This window comes from Heloderma suspectum, chromosome 3 (assembly GCF_057233095.1).
Source record: "Heloderma suspectum isolate Gila_16-S chromosome 3, 16-S_ref, whole genome shotgun sequence".
Taxonomy (NCBI): Eukaryota; Metazoa; Chordata; class Lepidosauria; order Squamata; family Helodermatidae; genus Heloderma; species Heloderma suspectum.
The window spans coordinates 200,796,966-200,815,982 of record NC_139460.1 but is presented as its reverse complement, the minus strand read 5'-3'; the positions used below and the strand labels follow the sequence as shown (position 1 = coordinate 200,815,982).

At 43.5% G+C, this 19,017-nt stretch overlaps 2 protein-coding genes across 3 annotated transcripts in view; one reads left to right on the top strand and one right to left on the bottom strand.

The window, feature by feature from the left end:
* The window catches only part of RGR (retinal G protein coupled receptor), an 80,036-nt gene extending 79,807 nt beyond the window's left edge, over positions 1 to 229 (bottom strand). Inside the window, exon 1 of the mRNA XM_084841872.1 lies at positions 135 to 229. The gene's annotated coding sequence lies outside the window, so the exon portion shown is untranslated. The remainder of the gene's footprint in view (positions 1 to 134) is intronic.
* Positions 230 to 314: 85 nt separating this feature from the next.
* LRIT2 (leucine rich repeat, Ig-like and transmembrane domains 2) lies at positions 315 to 18,791 on the top strand. Of its 2 annotated transcripts, none has more exons than XM_084841868.1 (3): positions 315 to 416; positions 10,624 to 11,405; positions 15,949 to 18,791. In XM_084841868.1, exons 2-3 carry the CDS (start codon positions 10,793 to 10,795, stop codon positions 16,746 to 16,748), a joined length of 1,413 nt encoding a protein of 470 aa, XP_084697994.1. In that variant the 5' UTR covers positions 315 to 416; positions 10,624 to 10,792; the 3' UTR covers positions 16,749 to 18,791. The 2 variants fall into 2 exon arrangements, with proteins under 2 accessions (XP_084697994.1, XP_084697993.1); XM_084841867.1 differs by lacking the exon at positions 315 to 416 and adding an exon at positions 9,902 to 10,017.
* Positions 18,792 to 19,017: the final 226 nt, after the last annotated feature.

The window sequence follows — 19,017 nt, the reverse complement described above, 5'->3', positions numbered from 1 at the left end:
CATCAGCTGTTTGTTACCTGAAAAAAGGAGAGGCTTTGAGGACTGAATGCCTCACCTTTGGCAAAAATGGCAAAGAATCTTGTGGTATCTTAGAAAAAAAAAACCCTAACCAATTTATACTTCTCTGTACTTACTCAGAGAAGAAGTGAGGAGGACAAGCAGATAGATCTGGTGCTGCTCTGCATCAACCCATCCCATTTTACCATTGCATCTATTGCAGAAGCCATTCATCATGTTCTCCAGCAGCAGCCACCTTTGTCTAGCAAAGCAACATCAGTCGCTGCTGGAACAAATGGATCAGTGACTTTTCTTAAAAAGATAGCTGCAACTGCTGAGCAGGATGGGTTGATACTGGCCTGCTGCTGTTCCTTATTATCCCCGCTACCTCCCTCTCCATCCCCCACAAGAACAGTATGGTAAGTCCATCAGTCCTAGAAGCCTTTTCTACCATGATCACTGAACAACTCTGACCTAAACATCTAATGAAAACTAATAGCCAAGCCAAACCAGTGACACTGGCTTATTCAGGATGGGGATGAGATGGGTCAATGGTGATTCTGGGTTTTGGATCCTAATCAAGGTTGGCCTAATAATGAGGTAGTCTAAAAGCTCTGGCTCCAGTGTGGCTGTTCTTTGACTGACGGTGCCCAAAATGTGCAACACCTTGCGCCCTTAAATATGCTGGCTGTTGAAGCACCCCCAGATGGCAGCAGGCGGGTGTGCTGTCATATATGTCCCAAGAGTTGTTGTACCCTGGTGAAATAGCTCAGAGATGCTTCCTCCGACTAAAACTCTATAGCTAGGATTTTAATATTATGTGGCTCCTTCAGGGTAAATGGACCAAGTGTCATTTAGAGAAATTGTTCAGAGTAGTTTGAATTACGGCTACTTCAGTTTAAACCAGACCAACATGTGTAAATCGCTCACTCTACAGCAGGTGTGTGTGTGTGTGTGTGTGTGTGAGAGAGAGAGAGAGAGAGAGAGAGAGAGAGAGAGAGAGAGTTCTTCAGTAGTCTCCTGGAGAGAGAGTGTATATATGGAGGAACCTGTCACTGTTTAGCCAATATTTTGACTGTCCGCCAAATGTTGTGGAAGGCAGCTTTAGTGAAGAGAAAAGGCAAATGAAGGGGCTGACAGAAAACTAGTGATACCTTGAAAAACCACTGTTTTTAAAGAATAGATGTTGTTGCAGTATGGAGTTCCATATGCAGTTTCAGGCTCTGACTGCAGTTAGAAACAAATTGCATGCAAACAACCAACGCTCTTCTGATTTGTAAGGCTGTGCAGCTCAAAATGCTACAGCTGCTTCATACATTCCAGTTTGAATGGGCTGCAAATTACAAAGGTCCTGTGAGGATGTACCTGTTCAAACTGTAAGTCGGGAGAACATACACATCTTCTTTGCACTTGGATACTCTGTGGGATCAAGCAGCAGGGAACAGGAGCATCAGATGTGCATCAGATTTGGCCAACGTCTGAGCCAAATTGGGCCCCTTTGGACAGTTTCTGGTGTTTCCTGAGGTGAAGCAGGCTTCCCTCCGAAGTGACCAGAACTGAAACTGGACTCAGATAAGGCTTCATTACTGACTTGGGCTTTGGAGGTGCAGACAGACATTCTGTCTCCTCTCCAAACAACGTCTTTTGGTTTCGTTTCTCTAAACGCTGACTATAAGCAGGGGAAGAGGGAGATTGGTTAACTTACGGACAGATCCACCTTCTAATCCTAGGGCACATTTTACCAGAGGTTCCAATTGTTGTGCTTTGGGGGAGGGATTGAGTTCTAATGACTCAGTTTTTGTTTGTTCTATCTGTAGCAAAGTAAGTAAGAAGTGAGAGCTTCTGTGTTGGTTTGGATGTGGCTGGCTGGCTTCAAGTTTTGTTTGTTCGTGGATCGTTTCTCCTTTTACTCAATCCTTCTCTGTGTCTTTTTCCTACAGAGAAAAATCATTCTCTAAGGGCACAATCCTATGCATGTTTAGACAGAGAAAAGGCCTACAACTCCCAGCATTCCCCAGCCAGCCATGCGTCTAAGGCAAAATACAGAGCGCGTCTAAGGCAAAGTATAGAGTGGGTACAGCATGGAGGGAATCCTCTCCTCCGTGCTGCTTCCACCCTACATTGGATAGACAGTTGCCTCCGACTTTGGGTGTGTGTGTGTGTCAGAGGCACCTGTCTATCTCATAGGATTGTGCCCTAAAAGATACTAAGAGAGTCGATTTGTTAAATGATGGACATTTGCACAGTTGTAGCCCACTAACAATGTTGAGATTTTGTCCCTGAGCTGATCAGGGGACTTTCACAGTGTAAGTAGTAAGTAATAGCAGATTCCCCCCCCCCCGCAAAAAAAAAAACTGGAGGGGGGGGGAACAAGCTGTATTCCAAGCCCTGGATCCAGCCCCCAGACACAACTGCACAAATCCACCATGCTCCACCATTTTTTGTATGAATAGGAACTATGGCCTGATCTCATGCTTCCAGACCAAGTCAAGAGAACAAAATGGGGTACAGCAGGAAGGGATAGAGGAAGAATTCATTTGGTTCACAGTCAAATGTGAATGTATCCAATTCACACTTCCTGAAGCAATACGTGAACCGAAACACAATTATGCTCTGATTGTCACACTTTCCCAAATGTTGTGTGCAAAATGCATATATTAGGGAAAAGAGCATATAAAAATGCTGTCTGTTAGGGAAAATGGCTTGCTCCAAATGCATATATTAGGCAAAATTGCATTAAAATGTGTATATTGGGGGAAAATGAACAAAAAAAATGTGTACACATTTTCATAACGAGGAAACGGAATGAATCAAAGGTACGGTTGGAAAAATGAGAAACTGAGTGATGATGAAATGAACAGAGCTAGAGGCACAGCATTAAAAGGAGAAAGATGGCCAGCAGAGTTTGCATCAGCTAGAACGGAAAGCATGCTGGATTTGGACCTTTTTATAGGGGTTAGGCCTTGGCACTTAATGTAATCTGGCATATTGTTGCACTCCTACTAGGCTCCTTACAATTTTCTACTTTGGCCAGAGCTTGGTGATGGTTAATGGCTATTGGGCAGAGATTAGAAATGTAATAAACAAACAAATAAAATGGTGCACAGACTGAATTCTACCCCACCCACCCACACACATACATCTGACATCTCTCAGTCCCGTTCCAGGAATTGCTGTGGATTCGAGTTCTGGCTGCAGCTATACACAGGCATGTCTGGCCCTCTATGACCTCAGGCCCATGCACACTTACTTGGGAGTAAGGCCCATTGAACTCACAAGGGTTTACCTCCAACTCAAGCCAGGCAGCCTAATATACACTGAACAATTCAGTGACATGAAGCCTTTGAACCCAAGTCTTCATCAATTTTTGCTTGAAGAAGAAGAAAAAAATTAGAAGCTTGGATATGATGTTGTTGAAAAATTTCATGGGGAGAATTGTAAAAAGAGCAGTTGACCTCTCTTTATAGGTGCTGCCTAGAGCCAAATCCCAGTATGTATTGATGATGTACATATTTTTCTATGCTGCTTTTCTGCAGAGCTTCCAGGGAGGTTTACAAAAATAAGATAATATACAAATATAACATAAAATAGCATATTTTAAACCAGGGATGAGGAACCTCCAGCTGCAGGCTGAATGTGACAAAACAGATTCCCCTTCGAGATTCTGCTGCTGTTATCTCTGAAGATTAGATGGTGTTTACAGGCATTTAAACATTAAATGCCTTGCTCTTAAATACCCTGCATAGAACTGACAGGTGCTTTGCAGGCACAAAAGCTTTGGCACTGGGGCTTACTCTTGAGTAGGCATGTCTAGAATTGAGCTGTGGTTTGTATGCTTGGTGGGAAAATGTCCAAATTAGTAAGAATTATATCTGGGCCCACCCACTTAATTCCTGTCCTTGGCTCCACCTGCTGCTGGAATGCTGCCCCTGAGACCTTTCCCAAATTAGTATTCAGCCCCTGGGCCCAAAAATGTTTCCTACCCCTTTGTACACATTCATTAATACATTAAAATATATTTAAAAACCTGGGGAAAAAAAGGTATTTGCCTGCTGTAAAAAAAGATAATAATGTTGGAGCCAGGTAGGCCTCTCTAGGGAGGGGATTCCACAACTGGAGTATCACCACTGAGATGGCTCTGTCTCTGGCTACCCCTCACCTTAGCTCTGATGGTGGGGAGATCTGGTGGAGAGCATCCAAAGGTGACCTCAATGCACAGGTACATGCCTTATGCAGGCATTTCTTCAGGTACCAGGATGCTAATCCACATAGGGCTTTAAAGGTAAACACCAGCCCTTTATATTGGGCTCAGAAATAGACTGGAAGCCAGCAAACCTCTTTCAACATCGGCGAGAGGTGTTGCCACCAACCGTTCCTGGTCTACAATTATGGGAATTGCTGCAGTTGGCCACCTGATGTGCAGTGCAGTGTTATCATCTATCCGTTTTATCATTGAAGAGCACCTTTACCAAATCAGAACATCACAACTTAGGGTACAATGGGAGTTGTAGGATTTTCTTCTGTCTAAATAAGCATAGGATTGCACCCTGCTCAAAAAAGATTTCCAGCGGAGCTTACAAAGACTAATAATGAGACAGTCCCTGCCCTCAGGCTTACAGTCTAAAACACATGACACAAAAGGAAAAGTGTTTGGGAGAGGGGGGGGGGAAGAAGAAGCAAAACGGAGGCACCCGCTCTTAGTGTCAAAGTTCTTATAGGTGTTCTTTCTGGCAGGGAGGGGTGAAATGAGCTCCCTGCACCTGCTGTCTCTCTGGCTGATGTATGGGGCCATTTTGGCCTCCCCCTTGCCATGATGTTCTTCCTGGGTGGCAGGGGATGCAGCCTCCCACAGACCTTTGGTTCTCTGGTCAATGGAAGTGGCCACAGTCCACTGTCCTAAGGAACTGTCACTAACCTAGCCACTTCTATTCTTCCCCACCCCACCACCTTCAGTACCCATCTGTGGACCTCCACTGGTACAGTAGCAGTAGCTTAGTGATGACATGGTAGCTTCACAGCACAACATAATGTCACATTATGTCACATGCAAGGGGACTCAGTAATGTCCAGATAGCGTAAGTGGAGGATATGATCATACTGTAACACACTCAGTAATTGGGAGCAACTGAGCACACAACCTAATGGCTTTGCTATAATTAGCCAATGAGACATAGCCCAAATAGTCCATGAAGGTGTTCATAAACATAAACACTGTTTATGTCGATGAGAATATGCTCAGGAAAGAAAATGTATTTGCCATGATGTTTATATCAATGCCAGCTTCTTCAATTATTGAGGGACTGAAAGTACTGGGCCTGTTTAGCCTTGAGAAGACTGAGGAAAGATATGATAGTGCTCTTCAAGCACTTGAAAGGTTGTCACAGAGAGGAAGGCCAGGATCTCTTCTCCATCATCCCAGAGTGCAGGACACGGAATAATGGGCTCAAGTTACAGGAAGCAAAATTCCGGCTGAACATCAGGAGAAACTTCCTGACTGTTAGAGCAATACGACAATGGAACCAATTCCCTAGGGAGGTGGTGGGCTCTCCCACACTGGAGGCCTTCAAGACGAGGGTGGACAGCCATCTGTCGGGGATGCTGTGACTTGGATTCCTGCATTGAGTAGGGGGTTGGACTCGATGGCCTTGTAGGCCCCTTCCAACCCTACTACTCTATGATTCTATGGCTCTACTGGCTCAAAGGGCTACAGATTTTGGACCAAAGTATACTTACAACAAATGCAAGCCAGGACTGGGGAAAATAAATGTAATCTGTCACTGGAGATCTATAAATACTTTTTCTGTCCTGGTCTTCTAAGGTGATGAGTTAAGCAGGTTCAGGCTAATCTCCGTTTTCAACCTAGCCTCAGAGAGATGTAGCTTATCAGTTTTCCATCAACATAGTGTCTGCTGTAAACAGCAGCACCAGCTACAGACATCAGATGGCAGCAAAAGAATACAGATTTTGACTCTGAAACATGCCACAGCCCTCTGATGACATTTTTAATGCAGGTTAAGCCAGATCAGGCCCATTTCTTTTTTTGACCTAGCTCCAGAGAGGGATGTGGCTTATCATTTCCCTATCAATATGGAGTTTGCTTTTGTTTCCTGATGGTTTTAATTATTTCATTTGGGTATCGTCTATATTTATGCTATATTTATTTTTTAAATGTTTATGTGATAAAATAAATCTTTATAAATAAAAATTTAATTAAAAACAACAACAAACCATGATGCTTGTGGAAAACTATTAAACCAGGTACTGACACTAGATGTCACCAAACAAATACAGATTTCTCACTCTGAACTGTGCCAGCCCTGTGCTGACATTTTAAAAATGCAAGAATACTTTTTGTGGGGTAACCTCCTCCATCCAGCAAGGCAAGATGGGTTATGCTATCAATTAGGCTGGGATTTTCACAGCAAGGTAAACAGTGGATGGGCCCATCTCTGCTCTAATAATATCAGCAATCAGCATATTAGTGCTGGACTGAATGCTCACATTAAGAGCTTAATATAGGAACAGGCTGATGGAATAATGTTGCTGTTTGGTCAGTGATTTAGGCTCAGATTCTTAGAGATGGGTCATACATAATAGCAGGCCTCATGCAATTTGCCTTCTAAAAGCATTAGTCAGAGCAGGCTTGCATAGAGGTCCTGTTTGTGTAAATGAGAGCCTGTGGGTGGACCACCTATGTGGATGATGTACATCAGGGGTGGTCAGCTTGTAGCTCTCCAGATGTTGCTGGACTACAACTCTCATCAACCCTAGCCGGCATGGCCAATGAGCAGTGATGATGGGAATTGGTGACCTGTGCTGAGAGAGGGAGAGGCAGACATTCGGGCAATATGACATTGCTGATTTTCCTGTACCTCTTGTTGGCTATCTTGGCAGCTTTCAATACCGCCAACAATAGTAGTCTGGATCACCCATCTGGTTTGGGAGTTGAGGACTGTCTTAAACCTGGGTCCTGATCCACTCAGGACCCACACTAGATAGATTCAAGGGCACCAGTATGATTCAAGTCCACTTGTGTGAAACAATGATATACAGTGTATTGATGGAAAGTAGATACAGACAATAACAGCAGAGATAAGCTTACACATGCCCCTCAACTCGAAGGTGTAGCTGCCCCACTTCCTTTGAAGCAGCAGGCATTGCCCCCGGGGCTGTTTTTCTGACCAGGGGGTATGCCTTCCTCCTCTCAGATGAGAACAGGCAGCAGGCCAATCTGTCCAGGGTTTTATAGGGCTTGTCTCACCTAGCTGAAGACTGTCAGCAGACACCCCGCCCCCTCTTCGCCAAGGGGAAAAAAGAGGAGCCTTAACTTCTTGGCAGGAAAGAAAGTTTCTCAGAGCAAAGTAGAACAGACTTATCAGATGGAAAGTATGAAATGTATGGGACAATCACTGAGCATTATCGGCTTGGTATTAGTAGCAAGAAGCACTAACCTTCATTATATTTGTGTACAGCTATGTGAAGCAACTCCAAATTCAAAATGGTTGCCAACTACTCTACTAAATAAGTATGCATGTGCTACTAGACACTGTATATGGCTCTGTGAAAAGTTCGCAATTGACTCGCCACTGTCCTCTGTGAAAATCTACTCCAGGCCAGGGACATCCCTAGATGCTCCTTGATAACAGAAGGTGGTGGTGGTAGGACTACTGGGCTATTGTTTTATCCTTTGGGAATTGTCTTAGTGAGTTCAGCACAATTCAGTTTTGTCCCCCCTGCTTTTTAACACTGAGATGCAACTAATGGGCATCAAGGGTGGTGGTGGTGGTGGAGTTGTCCAAATATATGGGGTGAGAAGCCATAACTCTGCTGATGACACCCAGCTCTATTTCCTAGGGGTGTACGAAACCCCGCTTACCTGCCTCCGCCGGGTTCTGCAGGTGGAGGGAGGCGATCCGTTCCTCCCCCCAGAATCCTCAACGGGGGGGAGGCGATCCGTTCCTCCCCCCTGGAATCCTGCCTGGCCAGCTCTGCTCCGTGGCCAGGCCGCGGAGCTGCTGGCCACGCCTACCCGCAGCGGGGCGTCCAGATGCTGCTGGGCTGCTGCAGGCGCAAATGGCATCCTGCGTAGGGGACGCCATTTGCGTCCCTACGCAAGCCCATGATAGGCTATGCAAATATTTACGTAGCCTATCACGGCTAAAGCAGGGATGCAAATGGCGTAGGGAGCCAGAGCCGCAGCCGCAGCCAGGTAGGCTCCATTTCGCAGGGCTTTCGTGGGATGGGGGTGGGTGGGTGGGGCTCCGTTCCGCCACGGATTCCGGGGGCCCAAATTCACTGGAATTCGGCCCCCCTGGGATCTGTGGCGGAATTCTCTAACATCCCTACTATTTCCCCTTTTCATCAGATGAAGGTGAGGCAGTTCCTTCCTTGGACTGGATGAGGGCAAATAAACTGAACTTCAATACAGACGCAACAAGAGTCAGTGAAAGTAGGGAAATCCTGGACTGGCTGGGGAAATGCTTGCATTTGACAGAATCATGATCTCTCTTACTTGGCAGGTTCATAGATTGAGGAGGGGATTCCTGGGGCCTGGAGTGCCTTTTACCAACTCCGGCTGATTTGCCAGCTCTGCCCACTACTGAAACCTAGCTACTGTCATTCATTCCTCAGTAACTTCCAGAACAGACTACTATAATGCACTATTCATGGGGCTGCCCTTGAAGCCAGTTTGGAAATGATAGCTGATACAGCACACACACACACCCTGCCTATTCACAGGTGAGAGCTGCCACTGAGGAAACCTATATGGGTTGCCAGTTTGATTCCAGATTCAGTTCAAGATACTGTTTTTTTAACCTTCAAACTTTATATGGTTTGGGCCCTGAATATCTCGGGGAGTTCCATATGAGTCCCCTGCAATGGTTTTAAGATCTGCCAGTGTGGGCCTAATCCAGAATTTGTCCTCTACAGAACTAAGATTGTGCTCTGTCATCATGAGCAGAGCCTTTTCAGGGGGTACCCCCAGAATTCTGTTGCTCCCCTGAGAAGTCTGGATTCCCCCTGCCACTTGTCTCTTCTGAGAGGCAGGTGAAGAATTTTTTGTTCCACCAGACCCTTGGGAATTAGATGGATTTTTTTTTTTTTACTGTTACTATAATGTACTTTTAAATTGTTGTTATGTAGTCTTTTAATTGGACGCATTTTATTCTTGTAATTTGATTGGGGTGGAAGTAAGGTGCCTTCTGAACATGTCAACATGTCACTTCTGAAAATAGAAGTGCACTGTATTGCTGCATCTGCATTGATAGTTACGATATTATTATTATATTAATAACTGTTATTCTATTGATTTTATAATATTATGGTTGTTACTGTTGTTATCTACATACATATACACACTTATATAGCATATTATTTTCCCCATATTATAGAGGAGCCGAGGCTGAGAGAGATGGCAGGGGAGAGAGAGGACTGAGAGAGAGAGAGAGAGGGAGAGAGAGAGGCTGAGCTGAGAGAGTGGCATGCCGTAAAGGCCATTTTTAATTGTAATTCACCTTTGGGGCCCTGTTTGGGCCAAAAGACAACTTATACATTTATAAATAAATCAAAATAAATAAAATATAATGAGTTTGTGCCTGATGTGATTTGAACCAGGCGTGTCCTGGCTAGAGGCATACTTCAGTGTCCTTTGGCATATTTTCACTTCATCCGTTAAATTAAAGCTAACCATTGCATAGGGACAGGCTCCTAAGCTACTGTGACCGGAGCACCTCTTGGCAGAACAGCATGTGGTGCAACATGCACACAAGTCCTTAAGATCTGGCCCTGCCTTCCCAAGCAGCTAGCCCTGTGTGAAGGGAGATTAGTCTTAATAGGATTTGCTACTTGGAGGCTGCTGTTATGTCTGTTGTGAAACTCGTATGGTATTTACTTACAGAAGAATATGGACCTCTTGTGTCACCTATTCCTCCTCCCTTTTCTTCTTTTCTTTGATGAGACGAACCTGGCAATTTCCTCTTGTGTTCCAGGATGCTCCTGTTCCAATTATAACTTCGGAAGGTAAGAAATAGTGAGAGCACCACAGGGGAAAAACTGGTGTTTTTGAGATCTCGCTTTCTGGGCAGTCTTCTTATAATGCTAAACAGGATCAGACGGGGGAAATGATGACAACAGGCACAATCCAGCCAAAGTTCATCATGAAATAAATGGGGCAAAAGTTAGTAATAACTAAGGTTGCAATCCTGAGCAGACTTATTTGGGTGTAAGTTACAGAATAAGGCTTCTGAATAAATAAGCATAGTGATGAGAAGTGTGTTCCATTCAACTGTTTTCAACTAGCTAGGTAGTAGCCGGACTGTGTCAAGTATCTAGAGCATTTTTTAACAATTATATTTGGTTTTAAGTGATTTTTAATCTTAGGGGATGACTAGTTTCCTATAATATTTTTTTACTATTATGCTAATAACCATGTTAATGTGCTTTCATTTGGGTTTTATGACCAGAGAGATGAAAATTAATCAAATTCATTGTTACAGTGCCTGCAAAAAGAAAAGTCCACTTTGCAGTCATTCACTGGCACAGTTGATACAATGAATTTTAAAAAAAAACCCTGAATGGGCTACCCCCATAAAAGCAATATGTTAACTTGGCTGACTTCCATTCCAGGAGTTTGCTTTGCCTGTCGACATCTTTGAGAAAGATCCCAGAAGGCATCCCTGAAGATATCAAAAAGATTAGAATAGAAAACTCTCACCTGACCGAATTGCTTCGAGGGTCATTCTCTAATGTGAGTGGCTTGGAATATCTCTGGCTTAATTTTAATAACATCACAGTCATGCATCTAAAAAGCCTCGAGTACCTGAAGGACTTGACTGAGCTGAGATTGCAGGGGAACAAGTTGAGTTCAGTACCATGGACAGCATTCCAAGATACCCCGGTATTAAAAATATTGGATCTGAAGCACAACCGGCTTGATGTACTTCCAGAGAATGCCCTCCGCTATCTGCCTAACATGACCTACTTAGACTTATCTTCCAATCAGCTTACTATCATCTCCAAGGATGTTTTCTGTAACTGGCCTGTGTACCAACACTCCCAGCAGCTGAAGAAGAAGGTGGAAGCTATTTCCAGTGCAGTCTTGGCCTTGCACGCTAACCCATGGCTATGTGACTGCCGCCTGCGAGGGTTTGTCCAGTTTATCAAGTCTGTTAGCCCACCCATCATCCTGATGAATTCCTATTTAACTTGTTCAAGTCCTAAATTTAGAGCAGGAAAATACTTTCATGAAGTGGAGCTGAACAGCTGCACCAAGCCCTCAGTATCATCCTTTGAGTCCAACATTACTGTCTTGGTTGGACTAAATGCGACTTTGACCTGCTTGGTACAGGCCAGTCCTTCCCCAGCAGTCTGGTGGACCTATATGCTGAAACACCTGCGAGGATTTAATGGTAAGCTTTTACTCCAAGGCAAGCAATTTAATAGGGATGCACATCAGATTGGGCAAAGCCCAAAGTCTGAGCTCTGTCAGGCCCCTTTGAACCATTTCTGGTGTTTCCTGAGGTGAAGTGGGTTTCATTCCAAAGTGACCAGAACCAAAGGTGGACCCTGCATGGAGCTTTGTTCATGATTTGGCTTCAGAAAGGCAGACACTGTGTCTCTAATAGCATCCTCCACCCCCAGATTTCATCCACTTCTGACAAATAGAAAACAAGTTATAGCTGTTTTTTTTTTAAAGATTTCCATGATAGTCAATGGGAGCCATGAAGCTTTGGATTTCCAAATCTTGACTCGAGTTTGATACTTGAGTCGAAGTGGATGGCCTCTGAATTGGTCCAAGCAGAATCAGGCCATTTTCCAAAGCGCTGAATTGGGGTCTGAATTGGCACACACCTCTACTATTCATGCTAAGAAGTGGTCCCTGTTTTACAGTAATTATAAAGTTTTCCAACTAATCCTCTCCTCCCCCTCTTTTCCTCCTCCTTCTCCTCTTCTTCCTCAGAGTGTGGTCTATAAAGCAGTTAAATTGGTTTAGCCCATTGGGTTCAATGGGACTAAGCGGTATTGCATTTTATGTTGCGGCCCGGACTGCCAGCTGCTGAATATAAAGGCTCCATGAAGCCTGAATATCAGTCATATGGTGTTATATGACTAAAGCCAATCAGGTTTTGAGTCATTAAAGAAACACACTGATTTGGGAAAACGGAAGCATCAGGTACCATCAGTACCAATGCCTTCCTTTTTATTACATTTGTATCCTGCCTTTCCTCTAAGAAGCGGAATGCCGCATTCATTATTCTCTCCCCCATTTTATCCTCACAACAACCCTATGAAGTAGGTTAGCCAAGAGATGGTGACTGGGTCATGGTCACCCCATAAGCTTCATCACAGAATGGAGATTTGAACCTGGGTCTTTCTGGTCCTAGTCCAACACTCAAATTACTACACCACCAGCTTCCATCTCTATGGTGGCAGAAGCAGTAGACTGAAAAATCAAACATACTGTATACCTAAGTAGGTGTGGTGAATCTCCTGGCACCCCACATTTCTTAAGGCTTTCTAAAGATGATTCCCTGCAATGAAGAATGCATTTGCAAACCAGAATAGTGGTTCTTATGTTTGAAACTAATTGCAACATGCTGACATAGGCGAGGGAACATGACTCAGTGCCTGAGCACATGCTTTGCATGCAGAATGTCCCATATTTAATCCCTGGCATCTCCGGTTCAAAGGATCAGGTGGTCAGTGAAGGGAAAGACCCAGTGGCGGCTGGTGGCTCCGATGTCCATGGCACTGTGCATCTACTCTGGGTTTCAGTCCGAACCAGTCAGGACTTCAGAGAGCTACCTAAGGTGCTGAAACTATTTGGGGGATTGGGTTCAGCACCTTGGATAGCTCCTTTAGAGTTCTGACTGAAACCCAGAATGGATTCACAGCCCCACAGACATCAGAGCCACCAGCCTCCACTGGAAAGGCCTCTGCATGAGACCACAGACAGCCACTATGAGTTGGAGTAGATAAGCCTGGGCTGAGTAGGCCAAAAAGCTTCCCTGTTCTAAGACAGCTTCCTCTGTTTCTGAGGGTTCCCACTGTTTTTAATTAGACTGCTCCAGTGTTGTTGAGTTATTGGTCAAGCTGAAGAAGCTTATCCTAGGTCATCTGTTTTCTGACATTTTTTTTTTTTAAATCTTAATGCGATTGCCGAATCCATTAACTTTCTCTCCTACCTGAACCCCATCTTAGTCTTCAGGGCTCACCCCGCACTTCGGAGTATCAGTGGAGTGCCATTTTTGTAATCTTTAATAGCTGTCCCATATCTGGTACTACTTGCTTACTTTGTTTGTTACCTTTGGCTTGATCATCAGTTATTTGTATACAGTCGTCATGATGCAGCCCTGAACTGAAATCATTCAGACTAAGCATCCCTAACACAATGCTGATTGTAGACATTGAGCGTAATCCAGCACAAATTAGCCATGACTCAATCCAAGTGAAATCCCTCAGAGCTAGGTGAGTCCCAGTTAAGTCCCTTTTCTTTGCTGTCAATAGAGCACAGTTGCAACTAACGTTTGCTGGATTAGGCCCGCTCTCTTCAAAACATACCAGATATGGAGGCTTTTCATCTATTTTCTCATGCTGCAAATTTACTGGGCAGTATCCAGTTCAGCACTGGCACTGACCTAAGTGACTTCTAATGCAGCACCAATGGCATTTGTTGGCCTTATGGGGTTTTCCCAGAAAAAACGTTGCACCAGCAAATGCTATGTAGGTTATGTTAGCATTGCTGCCAAATTGGATACTTACTGCCCACTGTCATTGAACATCTTAAAATGGAGTGTAAAATGGCAGAGTGAACAAAATTAAGACTGAGTTATAATTCTGCAGTCTTACTTTCTTGAACAGATTCCTATGGGGCTTAAATTTTCTTAGGCTGCCCTCAGCCCTGAAGTAAATTGTTCTAGACAGTCCAAATGAAACTAGTTGAACTAGTTTCTGAGTTATCTGAGGACACAAAAAATACAAAATAAATAATACAGGACCCTGTATTTTCCTATAGGTCTTAATTGCAATTTTCTTTCAGTTCACCGTAACAGCTGCAGCTAGAAACATTAACGTTGGTTTGATCCACAGGCCTTATTGAGTAGAAAAGAAGATATTGGTCTTGTAGGCAAGAGTCCCATATTATTATGACATTATTGGATCAGTTGCCAACCATTATGAATTATTACTTCTCTGTTGACTTAAAAATCCTGATTGACACTAGAGGAGAAAGTTCCTGGCATATCATTTTTGAATGAAATACTAAGCTTTGAGACACTAGAGAAATACTAGGCTCCAGACAATGTCTGTCAAATCCTATGTAGGATTTCCATAAGCACTGGACAAATCTATATTCTTCATAACGATTGGTCTTTGGTCCCTTCAAAATATGGGATGTACAAATGCTGGAATTCCCATGATCACTGCATGATCATGTCTACTGTATAAGTGTGGGAATATCTGAGGCCTCCTGCAGCCCGCATCCCTCCTGGCCTGGATGGTACCTTCTCCATCATCACCTCACTTATTCACAAGTAGTATGATGAAGTCTAGTGGTGGTGAGGAATGTTCCATCCAGCTCAGGAGGTGCTCAGTCTTTATGGAGGCCTCGAGGCACCTGTGTGTTGATGAAGAGGCTTCAGGCCTCACTGGTTCAGAACTGATCCATTAAAAAATGAAACAAAACACTGATTCTTTCTGATCATCCCCTGAACTACTTCATTCTTAATTGACTAATTATTAATTGGACTCAGGGGAGTCTGCATAATTGAAAAAGGCATGAGAACAACTAATCTGTCCCCCTGCAATCCAAAAGTCAAAGTGAAATGGAAGAAAAAGAATTAATAGAAATGCAAGCAATATAAGCTAACTTGGTGCCTCTAGACATTTTGGACCAACTCTCATCAACACCGGCCAGTGTGGCCAATAGTCAGTAATGCTAGGAGTTGTAATCCAAAACATTTGGAGAGCACTTGGTTGGGGAAGGCTGAATTAGGCTGAGAGAGAGGGAGTTTTAACTTTAATTTTTATTGGGTTAGATCCAGATTTAGCCATACTTAGAGTAGACCCATTGAAATCAATGGAACTTATGAAAATCATGACTGGCATCAGTCCCATTGATTTCATGACTAATGTTAAGAAAATCATGACTAACATTGGTCCCATTGATTTCAATGGGTCTACTCTTAAATATGACAAAGTCTGCATCCAACCCATTGAGTTTTGTTGGAAACAGTCCCATGAAAGCCTGACAGTGGGGCACAGGTGAGAAAGAATGGAACAGAGAATCTGATGCCTCCATCATACCAGTTCAATGGGGGGGAAATGCCTGTTCCCACCTATGATCTGCATCTATAGCAAGATTTTACTACTACTTCTACTACTAGTGCTAATAACAGTAACAATAACAATAATAATAATATAATCAACCATCGCCACTACTATGCATAGGATATACTGGACCCCAGAGAGATTAAAAAGGAGAGGGCTGGCACAAGCTGGAAAATAGTGACTAGCCAAACATCACTCACAAGCTTTATCAGTGTCATGGCCAAGCATGGATTTGAACCCAGGTCTCCCCAGTGCAAGTCTCATACCTTAAAAGTACGATCACATACGTGTCTACTCAGAAGTAAGGCCCTCTTTATTCAGTGAGCTTACTTGCAGATCAGTGGGTAGAGGAATGCAGCCTAAGTATACCACCTTGCTGTCCTAATTTTGGAGGTTCCTGCAGTGGCAAAACATTTGAGGAATTTCAAGGGAAGCTAAAATTGTTTCAGTAAAACTAATGGAATTTCTCAAGGAGATCTGCACATCTCTACAATTTAAAAACAGAAGAAGCTTTCCATGATTCTGATAGGGCTATAGAAAGCAAAACAATAGGATAACTAGAGTGCTGCTGTTGATGAAAAGTAGAATTTAACATGGTTGCTTTTGGTCTGTTTTTTCCCCTAGTGTCCACTACCCATATTAGTGAAGATACAATGAAGACAGAATTGGTGATTCCTTCAGCACACCTTGTGGATGAGGGGAATTATACCTGCACGGCTGCCAACTTCTTGGGTAACACCTCCGCTGCTACCACGCTGAAAGTTCAAGCCCCCCAAATGGTGGCTTCTTCCTTTTCTTCCTCCATCTCCAAGGAGAATTCATACATTGATGTGAGGATTGCCAAGCAGACAGTCTATGGGATTACTCTGGAGTGGTATACCATGACTGAGAACCCAGGGGATACCTGGTACACCCTCCATTTTGGGAAGTATGATGACACCAAGAAAGACATGATTTACATTGGGCCTGGCATCAACAGCTACTCTGTCAATGACCTGCTCCCTGCTACCAAGTATGAAGTGTGTGTTACTCTGAGGAACCAGGCACCTCAAAAGGGGCAATGCATTGTGTTTGTTACAGGAAGTGACATCAGTGAACTGGAACAGAGGGAGAAACTCATCCACATCATTATCATTGTGTGTGCCATGGTGCTGGCCGTCCCAGCTGGGATGTATGCATGCACCACTGAGACCAGGTTTAATTGCATGGAGAAATGTGCTGACCTCTGCCACAAGAACCGGAAAAGGCAAAATCTGAAAGGAGTCAACAAAGAGAATACATTCGACAGCTTGCCAACTGGCAGCGAAGAGGGGCTGTGCCACCGAGACTCCGGTGATGACAAGAGAAGAATGAAGGCATGTGAGGACAAGGAGAAGGCCAACAAACAGAAACCTGAGCACAGAAATAGCGCTGACCTCTATTAGCCAATCTACAAGCACAATCCCATATTAGATAAGTGTAAGATAAATATAGGAAGACTGACAGAAGTATCCCACACTTGTGGACAGTAGGTCTTTGTGTTACATCGAAGTCATTGTGTGACAACAAGCATACACAATTGACCTTTGTTTTCAAATGGCTATGGAACCACCCAAACCTGCAACAGGCAGGGTTTTTGATAGGCAAGGGAGTAATACACAGTGCATACTGTTCCAAAGGGAACTCCATACTTCTTTCACTGTCTAGTTATGATTTATGATTTATAAAGCAGGGAATCGATGGATGGAACTGTAATGCTTATAGAACAATCTTATGAGTATGAACTATCAATATGTGGCCAGGGAACTTTTGTAGAGGTCCATTTGTAATTTAGATTTACCAGGCTGTTTTAGGACTTCACCACACTTGCTCCCATTGTAATCGTTCGCTTTGTTTATTTGTTTAAACAAATGGATTGGGAAATCTCAGTCAATTACTGACAAAAACCAGACAGGAAGCACCAAAACAGGACAGAATGTGAAAAGAGAACATATTCTCAAATGTGCCCATGAAAAAACTTTTTTATTGAACCTAACACATTTATAGCGGCAGTTTATAACTGTATTCTTGTTGCCTCTTTCTTTTGTACCAGTGTTTGTATTTTTACTCTTTAAAGATGGTTTTACTCTTTAAAGATTTTATAATTTAAATTCTCTGTAGATTGCCCCGATGAAGGTTCTGAAATGTGCTGGGTTCAAGTTTTTCACTTTGAGAATAGGTTCTCCTTTTGCATTCTGACCTGAAACTGCTGGCCACAATTGCATTGGTAAGACAAGAAGAATTTGTTTGCCTGCGTTTAAAAGCAAAATGGGGAAATATCTCACTTATATTAGGGACTGTTTTGCACAAGAATAGTTCATAAGTGCAGCACGGTGTAAGACTGAAACAGAAAAAAGAGAAAAAGAAACAAATTGGTTTCTTAAAACATAGGGTTGTATTCAATGATAGTCTAACTTAAGTCCCATTCATTTTTATGGGTCTACTCTAAGTAGGACTAACTTTAGATGCAACCCATAAGCTGTGCTTCTGGGGTGGGCGTTCATCATCAGTCCCAATGCAGGTCTAGCCAGCTGTAATGACTAGTGATTCTGGAGGAGGTTGCACAACTCCATCAGCATCAAAAGAGGTGTCCACCAATTTCAATGAGACCTGATGAGCATTGGGATGTGGATGCCTGTCTGCATCAGCACCATGTGAAGAAGTCTCACTTCCACTCACAAATTTATATAGACAGCTTCAAAAGGAGCATGGAGAAAAATACGGAGGAGAGGTTTATCAAGAGCTACTTGCCATGGTAGCTAAGCCATGTTCAGAGGTAGAGTACCTCTGAATACCAGTTGCTTGGGACTGACACTGTGAGAAGCTGTTGCCTTTATACCCTGAACATGCACATCCTGATGGCATCTGGCTGGCCATTTTTGGAACCAGGATGCTTTGCTACATTGGATTTTGGTCTGATCCAGCAAGGCTCTTCTTCTGTTCGTACAGATATCCCTTGCTGGATCAAGTCAGCCATTTATAACTATGTACGTTTATTTTAGCATTCTGGTGAGCTCGCATGAGCATCTTCATAAACAGTACAAAAGCCAGCATAGTTTTAGTTGCAGACCCAGGGTAGTATCCAATGCGACACGAGTGCTAATGAAATTACATTGTGCTAGGGTCAGAGACCTCTAGCACAACACCAGTAGTGTTAGCTGGTGCAACAGGATTCCCCGGAAAACTCTTCATGCCAGCTAACACTTTTGGCATTGCGCTAGCCTTCTGCTAGCACAGTGTAATTTACATTAATGCTCATGTCGCATTGGATAATGCCCCAAATTAGATAGCAGAACAGATGTGGTGTCACTCACCTTTAGAAAGCTTAAACCACAGAGGAGCCGACTCTTTGTTGTTGAAATGAAGCTATACTACTTTTCTTGTTTAATCCTGTGGGTGGTTGTTGTTGTTGTTGTTTTGCTATTTAGAAATAAAAATGTGTGTGCATATTTTAGACACAAAAGTGTGCATTCTTATGGGGATGACTTATTGTGCACACAGGACACAATCCAATGCCCATGGGGAAAAGAGGCCGAGTCGATGTATATTTTCCCTGGAATGGAGAAAAGCGGCTGGGGGGTGGGGTGGGGGAAGAATGATTTTGATCAGGCAAATGGCCTGTGAGGAAAGGGTAAAGCACCCCTCTCTCCACAGCCTTTCCTATAAAATTCACAG

Excerpts from the sequence above, each read along its gene's own strand:
- LRIT2 (XM_084841867.1), top strand. The coding sequence starts at position 9,902 with ATGGACCTCTTGTGTCACCTATTCCTCCTCCCTTTTCTTCTTTTCTTT. Across the intron at positions 10,018-10,623 it reads TCCAATTATAACTTCGGAAG|GAGTTTGCTTTGCCTGTCGA; the intron begins GTAAGAAATAGT and ends CTTCCATTCCAG. Across the intron at positions 11,406-15,948 it reads ACACCTGCGAGGATTTAATG|TGTCCACTACCCATATTAGT; the intron begins GTAAGCTTTTAC and ends TTTTTCCCCTAG.